The sequence below is a fragment of the Odocoileus virginianus genome, chromosome 16 (genome assembly GCF_023699985.2).
Source record: "Odocoileus virginianus isolate 20LAN1187 ecotype Illinois chromosome 16, Ovbor_1.2, whole genome shotgun sequence".
Lineage (NCBI taxonomy): Eukaryota > Metazoa > Chordata > Mammalia > Artiodactyla > Cervidae > Odocoileus > Odocoileus virginianus.
The window spans coordinates 19,473,593-19,487,574 of record NC_069689.1 but is presented as its reverse complement, the minus strand read 5'-3'; the positions used below and the strand labels follow the sequence as shown (position 1 = coordinate 19,487,574).

General features: G+C 37.6%; 1 protein-coding gene and 1 long non-coding RNA gene across 7 annotated transcripts in view; one reads left to right on the top strand and one right to left on the bottom strand.

Annotated features, from left to right (window-relative positions):
* LOC139038709 (uncharacterized) overlaps positions 1-13,982 on the top strand; it is a 448,893-nt gene that overhangs the window by 369,910 nt on the left and 65,001 nt on the right. The gene's annotated exons all lie outside the window — the stretch shown is intronic.
* Positions 1-13,982, bottom strand: part of ATXN3 (ataxin 3) — a 44,734-nt gene that overhangs the window by 14,689 nt on the left and 16,063 nt on the right. For 5 of the 6 annotated variants that reach the window (XM_070477936.1, XM_070477939.1, XM_070477937.1 and 2 more), the window contains 4 exons: positions 10,997-11,129; positions 10,481-10,647; positions 8,783-8,879; positions 936-1,030 (listed from right to left, as the gene is read on the bottom strand). In XM_070477936.1, the coding sequence (XP_070334037.1) occupies positions 936-1,030; positions 8,783-8,879; positions 10,481-10,647; positions 10,997-11,129 (492 nt within the window). Of the gene's footprint in view, positions 1-935; positions 1,031-7,794; positions 7,849-8,782; positions 8,880-10,480; positions 10,648-10,996; positions 11,130-13,982 lie in introns of those variants that run through there. The other variant, XM_020875978.2, reaches the window with a different exon arrangement.

Below are 13,982 nucleotides of genomic sequence, written 5' to 3'. Positions count from 1 at the left end.
AGGATAACCTTTAAGTAGCTTCCTGTTTGGGGCTATTATGAACAAATCTGCTAAAGCAGTCACAGTAAGTTTTTGTGTGAATCTAATTTTCTTTTCTCTTGGTTAGATACTAGGAGTTGGACTACTGGATCCCATGGTTAAGTGTACATTTAAGTTTGTATTTTTCCAGATTTGTACCATTTTACACTCATACTAACAGTGTATGAGAATCCCAGTTGCTTTGATTCTTGCCTGCATTTGGTATTGTCAATTTAATTATTTTCTTAAGTCTTTCTTATAAGTGTGTAACTGCATCTCATTGTGGGTTTAGTTTGCATTTCCCTAATGACTAGTGATGTTGAGTATATTTTCATGCCCAATTTTCATCCATATACCTGGTAAAGTGTTCAAATCCTTTGCCTATCTTTTTGAGTTATTTTCTTAGTTTTGAGAGTTCTTTTTATGTCCTACTTACAAGTTCTTTGTTGGATACAGCTTCTTTTTCACTCAGTTTCTACTACCAATAACTGGCTAACGTTCAAGACCTATTTATTAAACCAAGGTCTAATAAGTAATTCTAGACTTCTATGTTGTAATGAAGACTACACTCAAGTGTTTTCAGTTTTGCAAGTAGTAAAATGAACTTAATTTCCACTTACTATTACTCATTATCTTTGAGAAACTTTTGGAAAATGTACTAATTACTGTGACATTGCAAGTAGTACTTATAATTTTAAAGCAAAACATTCACTGAGTGTTTTAAAGGCACAAGTATATTAAGGAGTCAGCCTGCTCCTTAATCCAAGAAAGTTTAGTAGATCACAAATTCTTATTCACGATTTTCAGTATAATGAAAGAGAGGAGAAAAAAAGCCTATAAAGCCAAAAATCACATGGAGCCTGTGTGTCAAAGAGAGCATGCAGGTAACAGACGTGATGTATGGTCAGGAGGCATACCTAGATCACTGTCTGGTGCTTCAGAACTTGTGCTCAACTTTTCACACAGATGCGTAAGCTGTCCTGGTGGAGCTTGTTGTTGCTGCTGCTGCTGCCTGAAACATTCAAGAGTGGAATGTACATTTAAAAAACAAAACCTAAGAATAAATATGCCATGAGAAAAACCATTCCCATGGAAAATAAATGATTCCACAAAACAAAAGCGTCACTGGCTTGAACACCCCAAAAGAAGGCAAGAGCAATCATGCTGATGGAAAAAACTTATGATTACCAAAGGGTAAAGGGGGGGATAAATGAGGAGTTTGGGATTAATAGATATATACTACTATATATAAAATATGTAACAAGGTCCTACTGTATAGCATAGTGAACTATATTCAATATCTTATAATAACCTATAATGGAAAAGAATCTGAGAAAGAATCTATATATATATACACACACACACATATATCTCAATAATTTTGCTGTACACATGAATTAACACATTATAAATCAATTACACTTCAATTTTTAAAAGAAACAGCAATCAGTCTGACATAAATAACTGAGAAGCATCACAGTGCTGATCCCAGGAAACCTAGATAGAAAATTCACATTTATCAGACAATTTAACAGATAGGTGTTTTCACCATAAAGATAACACATTGTACCAATGGAGTCACTATTTTTATGCAAATGTGTTGGTTTACAGGTCCTTAATATTGTTGGAAGTCACTGAAAATAAGCACCTTTGAAAAGATAAAGCATCTCAAATTATAGGCAGATTAAAATGATCCCTCCATGGCTGGCTCCTCCCTGTCATTCATATCTAGGCTTCCGTATCTCCTCAGAGGCTTCCCTGGTGGTTCTGACGGTGAAGAATCTGCCTGCCAATGCAGGAGACCCAGATTTGATCCCCAGGTCAGGAAGATCCCTTGAAGGAGGAAATGGCAACCCATTCCAGTATTCTTGCCTGGTGAATCCCATGGACACAGGATATTTCCTGACTGTCTGAGCTAAGGCAGCCACCTGCCATTCTCACACTTTCATTTAATTTTCAGTATAAACTATCATCATCTGATAATCTTTCGCCTGTCTCCCTCTGTAGAGTCATAAACTAATGAGAGCACAAAGCTTACCCAGCTTGTTTCTCCAGTACCTAAACCTCTGCTTGTCACCAATACTTTATGAATGAAAGAAAGGAAAACAACTATTTAACCTGCATTGTCAAGTTTCAGTAATACCTGCTGCATTGAAGGAAGTTCTCCCTGTATTTTTTCAAAAGGAAAATCCATGTCATAACAATTCATACATTACAACATTTAAACATGATGTTTATGATGTAAATAGGTAGGCGTGTCCTTATACTCAGAAAATATACACTTAAGTTTTGAGAAATATGATGGAAAATTGTGTTTGTACTTAAGTTTTGAGAAATATAAAGGAAAATTGTGTTTGTAAGTTATTCTAAAGTGGTTCAGAAATATCAACAATTGGGAAATCTAGGTGGAGGGTATAAGGAACTCTGAACTATTTCTGCTTTTACATCAATTTAAAATTACTTTATATACATACATATGTATATGCTAAAAATTTTCAAAAAACAAAACTTATAAACAGCTGACAATCTAAGCAAGAAGCTATAGCTTTCAAAAAAATGCATAAAAGGATCTTTAAAGGAAGCAGATTTTTTTTTTATGAACACAAAATTCTTTAATGGGGTAATGAATGATACTTTCTGTTTTTTATCAACCTTACCCTCTAAGGTATTTCTTTTTTTTTTTTTTTTTACTGTTTTTTTAAATTTATTTTTTTATTGAAGGTTAATTGCCTTACAGAATTTTGTTGTTTTCTGTCAAACCTCAACATGAATTAGCCATAGGTATACATATATCCAAACCCTTCTGAACCTCTCTCCCATCTCCCTCCCCATCCCACCCCTCTAGGTTGATACAGAACCCCTAGTTGAGTTTCCTGAGCCATAAAGCAAATTCTCATTGGCTGTCTATTTTACAAATGGCAATGTAAGTTTCCATGTCACTCTTTCCACACATCTCACCCTCTTCTCCCCTCTCCCCATGTCCATAAGTCTATTCTCTATGTCTGTTTCTCCACTGCTGCCCTGTAAATACATTATTCGGAATCATTTTTCTGGATTCCATATATGTGCGTTAGAATACAATATTTATCTTTCTGACTCACTTCACTCTGTATAATAAGTTCTAGGCTCATTCACCTCATCAGAACTGACTCAAATGCACTTTTTATGTCTGAATAATATTCCACTGTGTATATGTACAACTTCTTTATCCATTCATCTGTTGACGGGCATCTAGGTTGCTTCCATGTTCTAGCTGTTGTAAATAGCGCTGCAATGAACAGTGAAATACATGTGTCTTTTTCAACCCTGGTTTCCTCAGGGTATATGCCTAGGAGTGGGATTGCTGGGTCATATGGTGGTTTTATTCCTAGTTTTTTTAAGGAATCCTCCATACCGTCTTCCATCGTGGCTGTATCAATTTACATTCCCACCAACAGTGCAAGAGCATTCCCTTTCCTCCACACCCTCTCCAGCATTTATTGTTTGTAGACTTTTTGATGATGGCCATTTTGACCGATGTAAGGTGGTATCTCTTGGTTTTGATTTGCATTTCTCTAATAATAAGTGATGTTGAGCATCTTTTCTTGTGTTTGTTAGCCATCTGTATGTCTTCTTTGGAGAAATGTCTGTTTAGGTCTCTTTCCCACTTTTTGATTGGGTTGTTTTTCTGGTATTGAGTTGTATGAGCTGCTTGTATATTTTAGAAATTAATCCTTTGTCAGTTGTTTCATTTCCTATTATTTTCTCTCATTTTGAGGGTTGTCTTTTCACCTTGCTTACAGTTTTCTTTGCTGTGCAAAAGCTTTTAAGTTTAATCAGGTCCCACTTTACTTTTGTTTTTATTTCCATTACTCTAGGAGGTGGGTCATAGAGGATCTTGCTTTGATTTATGTCATCCAGTGTTCTGCCTATGTTTTCCTGTAAGAGTTTTATAGTTTCTGGTCTTACATTTAGGTCTTTAATCCATTTTGACTCTATCTTTGTGTATGGTGTTAGCAAGTATTTTAATTTCATTCTTTTACATGTAGTTGTCCAGTTTTTCCAGCACCATTTATTGAAGAGGCTGTCTTTGACCCATTGTATATTCTTGCCTCCTTTGTCAAAAATAAGGTACCCATAGACACCTGAGTTTATTTCTGGGCTTTCTATCTTGTCCCATTGGTCTATATTTCTGTTTTTGTGCCAGTACCATATGTCTTGATGACTGTAGCTTTTTAGTATAATCTGAAGTCAGGAAGAAGCAGCATTTTAAAATGACCAATAACACAATAGGGCTTCCCTTGTAGCTTAGATGGTATAGCATCTGCCTGCAATGCAGGAGACCTGGATTCAATCCCTGGGTTGGGAAGATCCCCTGGAGAAGGAAAAGGCTACCCACTCCAGCATTCTTACTTGGAGAATCCCATGGACAGGAGAGCGTGGTGGGCTACAATCCATGGGGTCACAAAGAGTCAGACATGACTGAGCAACTAACACATACAACACTATAAAATAGAATAGAATAGCACACTTCTTTCTAGGGCCCCTCTTAATCTTGTGTTTTAAATATGAGCAACGAGGCAAATTCAGCCAGTGGGACTTGCAGTTTTTCCCTGCTGGCCTCTGAGCCAGACACTGATGTATGCACAGGTTCTGGTGAGCATGGCTAACAAGGGACACACAGGCAGTGGGCTCCCACGAGCATACTATGATTCTGGAATATGACACGAAAAAGACAGGCTGTGAGGTACGAGGAATTCCCGGCGCATCCTCTCCAGGCCCTCCTCCCTCTCCATTCAAGAAAGTATTTCAGAATGCAAGGGCGTGATAGGTGAGACAGTGCCTTTAGAGAGATAACCTTCATTCTACTTCAAAGTGAGAAGTAAATCAACTGCCAGCCTTGAGAGTATTTTGACACCTTTCCTATGTGGGGACACTGTAAGATGGAACATGTTCAAATAGTAAATCAGTATCCTTTCCCCCTGTGCCTTCTAACATGCCTTCAGCATGAGAAAGGCTGGAAAACTGAAAACTACACATCTTAGACTGTTTCCAAGTTAGGAGTCTGGCTACCAGTTAAAGACACGCCCGAGACACACACGGCAGAGGAGGTAGAGTCCTCTTCCTGCGGCTTTGGCGGGTCTCTGCTCGCAAGTAAAGTCATGGAGACGCCAGCTCCACAATCCTGCTTCCTGGGGGCGGCAGCGGGGGCCAGACTGCAGGTTCCCTGTCTAGGCAGCTGTGGTGGCAGCTTCCTGGTCCTAGGGTCACAGCTAAAGCAGTGTGTTCTTAAACTTCCGCCTTGTCCAAAGGAGGCTTGAGAGGGAGGGAGGGGACAGATGTATATTTATGGCTGATTCACACTGTTGTACAGCAGAAGCCAACACAACCGTGTAAAGCAACTACCCTCCAGTTAAACATTTAAAAATCTCTAAGTAGTTTCTGTTTTTTAGGCTAGACTCTGATAAACTACATCACACCACTGAAGTGGCAGTTCAAGTATTAGGTAATCAGAAAATCATAGTAACCCATGACTATGAAAACACTGGGTTTTCCTGGTGGCTCAGATGGTAAAGAATCTGCCTGCAATGCAGGAGATCTGGGTTCAATCCCTAGGTCAGGAAGATCCCCTGGAGAAGGGAATGGCTCTCTTGTTTCTCTCCTGGTTAAGAACCACTTTTTTAAGTGACAGAAAGAAAGAATCAGCATCATATCAGAGTTACATCTGGAGAAGGCATTAATAATGCTAAGTGTATCCATAGGCTACTTCAGTTTACAAAACAGTTTTACATACACTGCCTCATTTGATGTTCACAACACGGGAATTAAGGTTTCACAATGATATAGCTGATAAAGTAGAGTTTTGCTCAGGGTTCTATATGTACCATGGATTTGGAGATTACTACTGGGAAAAAATATCATAGCTATGAAAGTATCAGCTAACAATGCCTACTCATAAACTATAAATTTGTTAACAGGTAGACTTTCAACAGTATTTTCACGCTTAATCCAGGAATACTGTGGCTAAACTGTGGCTGCTACATTAAGTATGAAGCTTCAAATACTCTACAGGAAAAAAAAAAAAAACACCTATAAATTTCAATGAATAACAAATTAGCACCAGGGTAAGTTTGGAAAAGATCAGAAGTAAGAAATGACTCCACAGCCTTACAGTCAAGTTCTCCACAATACAAGCTATTGTGACAAGGACCCATCTAGGTTTAGTAATCAGGATTCTAGTGAAAGGCAAAAATTAGTTTCTCAGCTCCTTCAATCATGAGTCCTACAGGATTCTGAACACTAATCAAAGTTAAAACATTCTCTAGGTCTACTCAAGTTACCACCAGTATTTTCAAAGTCAAACTAGGAGGTAGGGGATAGGAAGCTGAAGCTGGAACCATCACTGTACTTTCTTACCTAATCAACTACCCCCAATCAGAAAGGAGACTCAGACATTTTTAAAAGGGCACAACATTGAATAAAACATCTGCATTAGTTATAGCTAGCATTGTGCTTGTTATAACTTACTTAGTCATTGTGAAATGTTAGTTACTGCATTATCCTTTGTGCTATAAAAAATCTAATTTACTGAAAGTTCTACATTTTTAATCCAAAAAATCTTAAAAACTTTTTTTAACAAAAGAGGGATTTGTTTTTATACTTTAAAGATGGTTTCCTTTTCTTGGATGTACTTGTGAATGTAACAGTTTCTCTATAAAGTATGTCTATGTTTATTCTGGAAAAAACTAAAGTCTCAGAAAAGCATGGAAGAGGTATCACTTGGAAACTGTTCTGCAGAGCAGTTTAGAAATCTTTACCAAGGCTTTAAAAATGTTCCTGCGCTTTAACTTAGTAATCTGAAATTTTCAGGATAATTAGAAGAAATGATGAGAGATTTGAGGCATAAAGTCAATGCAAGGATTGCTCATTGCATTATTAATTATAATAGCAAAAATCAATAGGTTCATAAATTGTGATACATACATTTTATGAATTACAACATAGCCTCTTGCAAAGAATATTCACAATCATGGGAACATGTGATATACAATATATGTGCATTTGTGTGACTGTAAGTGTATGACTATCAAAACACTATCATTAGTTATTAAAGGTAGGATTGTGGTTTTTTAGATTTAGATATCTTGTAAGATAAATTTTCCAAAATATTATTTTTTATCTAGTTAAACTCTGAAAGCTGTTTTTAGCACTGACTAGTTAGTTGATGATATTATAGAACTACCATTAATAATTATCATGTGATCTTTATTCCATTATTGTGTGACAAAAGCATTTGGTGATATTAAGAAAAAACCATGTATTTTAGAGACAGACATGAAAATCAATACAGATGAAATATTATGATTTAGATTTATTACAAAATAACCCCACCCTGGGGTGAGGGGGGTGGTACAAGAGTAAATAGCACGGGAGACAGGGGCGTAAAAGCCAAGATGGATTTACATGTAGATCCATGGCTAATTCATGTCAATGTATGACAAAAACCACGGCAATGATGTAAAGTAATTAGCCTCCACTAATAAAAATAAGAAAAAAAAAAACCCAAGATGGCCAATGTGCTGATATTTGTTACATGTGGGCAACAGATAAATCAGGGTTCTCTATGCTAGTTTCTCTACTTGCAAATAAATTTGAACTTTATCATATTTAAAAAATAAAAAAGTTAATTTTAAAATTGTAAAGGGAGTGACAAGCACTAATAAGCACTATTTTGAGATTTTTATACAGAACTAAATTCATTAATCTATCACTGAATAAAGACTAGAAATATCTCACATTAAGAGGATGTCAGTAGATCAGAACTTTCCTTCATATACTTCTGAGTTGTGACTTAAAAAAAAACAGAAAACAAGGTAAATATTATCTTCATTACATCATCCAATGTAAAATGCGCCAACATTTTAGATACAGCTAAAGTACTACCAAATATGATGTGTAAGAGTCTTTCGCATTACAGAGATGTTGAAATGTGAAAAATATGTGCATCTTAGAATTGATAAAATATAGTAAATAACAGGCCAGACTCAGCCACTGCCTTAGTTCTCTGAGCTGGGATGATAGAATGTGAACATCTATTAGAGATCTTGTGATGGTAAGATGGGAGTTTTATCTTTAAAAAGAGAAAAGGGGATGAAGACCTGTGAATAACGGTTACTGGCAATGATAATGATATGGGTGAAATTTCTATTTTGAGAACACTTATACAGCTTGGCACAAAGTTAGGTCCTAGGAGCTGATGGTTGAGATTTACAGTTCCTCTCATGCCCCTGATGCTGATGGGCCTCTGGCACCCCCCAGTGTGGTAATGAGCAGAGTGGTTAAGCACCAGCTCCATTTGACAGTGTGTTCTCCTATGACAAATGGTGTTTTTCCTATTAATTGACAGGAGAACTTTGTAGGGTTAGTCAGGTAACCAAGAAGTATATTCAAAGGACCACAGGGCTTTGTTCTTGCCTTGATCCAATTCCATTTTTCTTCTGATGACTGAAATTTTACAAGGCTTCCTTCACCCTATTTCATGAAAATTTAATTAGTACTGAGGCAACGTTTTCTCCTAAAACTATATTTGATTTCAGTTTATTAGCTATAAATTTTTAAAAACTACATTCAAATGTTCATAGGGTCAGTCACTAGTCAGTCTTTTTAAAAAGGAGAGAGAATTCTAAATAAAATAAATGGTTAGGTCAAAGCTATATGTCTACAAATAGACAAAGCCAAGATAAATAGAAAATATGCAGTTTTAATATGGTACCAACTACTTTACTTTTCAAAGTAGGCTTCTCTTCTCTTCCGTAGCTCTTCTGAAGTAGGATGTGAACCCGATGTCTGTGGGATATCTTGACATCTATTTCTGGAAGTACCTGAAAACCAAATAAAACACAACAAAAAACAGTTTTATTTACCAAGTCATGACGTGTTTATACTTAGGTGAAGGAGGTTTCAAAAAGTTTTCTTCTCAAAACTATTCTGTACCATTCTGTAAATGTAAGAAAGTCTCTGAAAGATTCAGGGAAAATCAGAATAAGGTAGTTCAATCTAACCTGTGTCCACTGCAACCACACCTACTTTCATTTGTGACACAGTGGACATGAGGTAAGCTCAATGACCATCTGGTAGGAGAAATAACTAGCACCACACTTGCTTGCTCTTATTAGAAATGAATCTACACTTTAAAAAATTAATTAATTAATTAATTTGGCTGCATTGAGTCAGCTGTGGCACGTGGGATCCTCCTTGCACCATGGGGAATCTCTGCTTGAGGCACACAGACCCTCTTGTTATAGCACTTGTGGGCTTAGTTGCTCTGAGACATGTGGGATTTCAGTTCCTTGACCAAGGATTGAACCCATGTCCCCTGCATTGCAGAGAGGATTCTTAACCAATGTACCACACCAGGGAAGTCCCAGAAATCAATCTACACTTTTGAAGGCACAGAATTCCGAGAAGTAACTTAAAGTGGAAGATTGTAAAATAAACCCATTCTGTGTATTCCTCTATCTTCAAACATTTGGGTACTGACACAACTTAAGTATGTTTCTGTGTTCTTACTAAATTATTGCTCCAATCAGATTCTGCACAAATTGTGGAATGACATGGGAAGAAGAGTAAAGTACACAAAAATATCTAAAACTAATAAGGCTGGTGTCTGTCCACCACTGGGCTAACCTAGCAGGACTCTGCTAATCCACAATGGGCCTGTGCAGCATTACAGAGTGCTCAGACGTGGCCAGGAGGCATGAGCAGTTCGGGACAAAATACAGCATAAAAAGGATAATCTTCATATTAACAGAAACCCAATTTTATTTAGATCCTTAAGGAATTCAATTGATGAGTAATTTCATTAGAAAGTAAAAGGCAAATTCACATTAGACAAAAACAAAACAACTCCTCCCCAAAAGAAAACCATCACACTTTTTAAGTAAGCCCCTTTGAGCAGCGTCCCAGACATCTCCCTCCACTTGGATTCCCTGGGGTGGGAGAAGAGGTGTGGTGAGCTAAAAGAGTGAGCCCACCAAAGTGAGCTTAAGCTAAAAGTTCCACAGCCGGTAAGTTTCAGAGTTTTGTAAAATCAATTTATAGTCTCTGTCCAGACCTTCCTTCACAGCTACTAGAATGCATTTAAACAGCTGGTCTGGGCAAGGGTCCACTAACCTCACAATGACTAGCTCCGTTTAGTACTGTGTTTGCACAGTATTATAACCAAATGGAATGACCAGAAATAAAAATATAACTAGTCCTAATATAACACAAGTCATAAAAAGTTATATGTATTAAATAATATCCAAAAGTTATTTGTATTAAATAATATCTAAAAAAACAATAACTGATTATATATAGCTACTGCTTCTGCAGTGACTGTCAAAGAACTTCTACCAATAGTATATTAATTTCCAGAAGAACTAAAAATGATCTAAATCAATTGCTTCGACAACAAATAAAGTAAGTGCTGGAATGTCCATACCTTGCATACTGAGCTGAATGGCCCTGCGGAGATCGGCTTCTTCATCTTCCATGTCAATTTCCTGGCGACTTAGCGCGAGAGCCCTCTGCAAGTCCTCCTCATCCTCGTCTAACATTCCTGTCCCATCATTTACTTCTAAGACGCGTTCTAGATCTGTTTTCTGGACTCTAAAGAATAAAAGCACAAATAATAACTGCAGACTGTTCTTCTATTTTCGCTATAGAGACATTTATAAACCAAAGATGTTTATGTAAGTTGAAAATGTACAGTTGTTTTTTTTTTGCAGATAACGTCTAATCATACAGAGGTTCTATTGTGATATGAATTTGTGTTGGGAAGTACACTTAAATAATTCAGAGAGCTGATTCAAAGTTAAACCAATAAGCTACACTTAAACAGAAAGGTCTAAAAAAACCCCACCAACGATAAAAGGACCACATCTTCAATGTAAGTATGTAAACTTAATTCTTATAATGAAATACTATCATATACCCAACACTACAAGCCCAGCTTTACCTCTGTTCTTTAAGTTGTGCTAATTCTTCTCCAATAAGTTTTGGTCGATGCATCTGTTGGACCCTGATCATCTGTAGAAGTTGGTCAGCTTCGCAATCTGGCAGATCACCCTTAACAACAAATATAGAGTAACCTAAAAAAAAAAGGCAAAAATTATCTACAACAGCTAGCAAGCGATTCAAAATTGATTGAAAACGATAGCAGATAGAGAGGCAGCACAACAGCAGGAAGACCACAAACCAAGGAGTGAGGAAGACCTGGGTCCAAATAATGGTTCTTACACTTACCAGTGGGGTGGTCTAGGACAAATTACTTAAGGTCTTTAAGCCTCACTTCCATATATATAAATTTCTTCAACTGGTTTTAGTTGGATCTTTCGTTGTGGCATGTGGGCTTAGCTGCTCGGTTGTGTGTAGGATCTTATTAATAGTTTCCCAACCAGGAATCAAACCCATGTCCCCTTCATTGCAAGGCAAATTCTTAACCAATGGACAACCAAGGAAGTCCCTCTAAGCCTCTTCACCTGTAAAATGTGAATAGCCATCTCACAGATTGACTATGAGAAGTATTTGAATCTGAAAAGGGCTCTAATTAAGTAAGAACATGGAAACATACCTAATTTGTGTTTAGTAATTTGTGCAGAATCTGACTGGGGCAATAATTAAGAGGCTTCCCTGGTGGCTCAGCTGGTAAAGAATCTGCCTGCAATGTGGGAAACCTGGGTTCGATCCCTGGGTTGGGAAGATCCCCTGAAGAAGGGAACGACTACCCACTCCAGTATTCTGGCCTGGAGAATTCCATGGACTGTGTGGGGTTGCAAAGAGTCGGACACGACTGAGCAACTTTACATTCACTTTTCATGGAAATATACTTAAAACATACTAAAACAGTGATTGACCAAGTAGCTTACTCCATAAGGGACAACAGAAAGGCAATGAAAGGACTGAGGAAGAGCAAGGAGTGTGCACTCAAGACAGCCTGGGTTTTAGTGCCCTGGCGCTTCTGTTGCCTAACTGCCTCTCTTGATCACTTTACCCTCCATGTCTTGATTTCTTCAACTGTTAAACAGATTATGCTGTACCTTCCGCAGAGCGCTGTTTGAGGACACAATCAGAGGATGTGTGTAAAAATCTGCAATACAGGTGAAGTGAGTCATCTGTGTAATAGATGACCCTGACACACACCCTTTCTAACTGAAAACAGGACCTGGAAATTCTAGTCAAGGTGCTGAAGATGTGGTTCATGTTTTGAAAAAAATTACATTCGTCCAATGTAATTTTTTAATTAATACAATTCTGGAAAGCCAAGGTTTTCCCAGCTGGCTACTCCATACAATAGCCGAATAAGGGTGGGCTATACGTAAGTCATTTTGATCAATTTTCGTTTCTCTACCATAAATTTTCTTCAACTTTGGTGCTTATTATAGATATTCTTTATGAGCATTAACAGAAAATGAAATTAAAAAAAGATGAAAAGGCCTATTAATGGAAAAACTCAAGAGTAAATCATAATACACTTAACACTTTTTTTTTGCAAGGACAAGTATACTCAGAGTTCAGATGGTTGAACAGGTTTTATGCCAGTAAAACTGTTGTCTAGGTTGTGGATATACTATGTTAGCTCCCCATGCTATTCCATGAAGAGCATCATGAAGGGCAGAAACTGCTTTTTACAGAGGTGACATTGTGAGGATTTTGGGTTTTATTCAAGATTAGATTTCATTCTAAGTGTGCTAGGAAGCCACTGAAGGTTTGAAGAGTAAAAGTATACCACAATGTGCATTATATTTTAAAAAGACTACTCTAGGCTGCCTTCTCAATGTAATATATAGGAAGCAATGTGCAAGAAGAGTGGGGCTTATGAAAATGGAAAGTCTGAGGGACAGCAAGTATGGGAAGAAAAAAAAATGAGTCTTTTGTAAACCTATTCAGATTGACATGATTTCTGAACTTCTGAGTGGAGATGAGAAAGTTAGGAGTTTGGTGTTTAGGGTAGATGTCTCGGCAAAAGATAAAAGTCTAAGGAATTACTGGCAGATAGACTTTATTTAGAGATGATATTTAAAATAATGGGACAGCACACAGTCAAGAAGTTGTCCAAGACTGACTCTGGGTCACTTCATTAGATAGAGATTAAAAAGTAGGATCCACAAAAGGCATCTGAAAGAAGCAGCCAATATGATATGAAATAAACATAGTGGCTTGGAAGAATAGTATAGACAGTATTTCAAAAAGGGAAGATATAGTTAGGAACAAAGGTCTTAGGCATAAAAGAAAAGAGGTAAAAGTATATAAAGTCAAAGACGTTACAACATAATGATCCTACATGTAAACTGAAGAGACCTACATGACAACCAACCTAGTAGCAATAAGCACACCAGTGCACAGACTGTGAGCTCGCATCACCGTTACTAAAAGGGAAGGAAATACACAAGACTGAAAATTCTTACTATATGGCCTAAAAAGGGCTTCAACAGGCTAGAGTGGTCATTTCAAAAGCTTGAGAGTTAAGTTCAAAAGGTTCCCACTCACCCAGGATGTGACAATATTGAATATCAACAGTAATTACAACAGACTAAAACATATGAACTACGGTTTATTTATTCTGGCTGTGCTGGGTCTTTGTCGCTGCTTGGGCTTTTCTCTGGTTTTGGGGAGCAGAGGCTACTCTCTAGTTGTGGTGTGCACACTTCTCATTGCACTGGTTTCTTTTGTTGTGGAGAACCAGCTCTGGAGCGTGGGCTATAGTAGTTGTAGCTCATGGGCTCAGAAGTTGTGGTTCCAAGTCTAGACCATAGACTCAAGAGTTGTGGTGAAGAAGAAGAAGGTGAGTCACTCAGTTGTGCCTGACTCTTTGCAACCCCGTGGACTGTAGCCAGCCAGGCTCCTCTGTCCATGGGATTCTCCAGGCAAGAGTACTGGAGTGGGGATACACAGGCTTAGTTACCCCATGGCATGTGGGACCTTCCTGGACCAGGGATGGAACC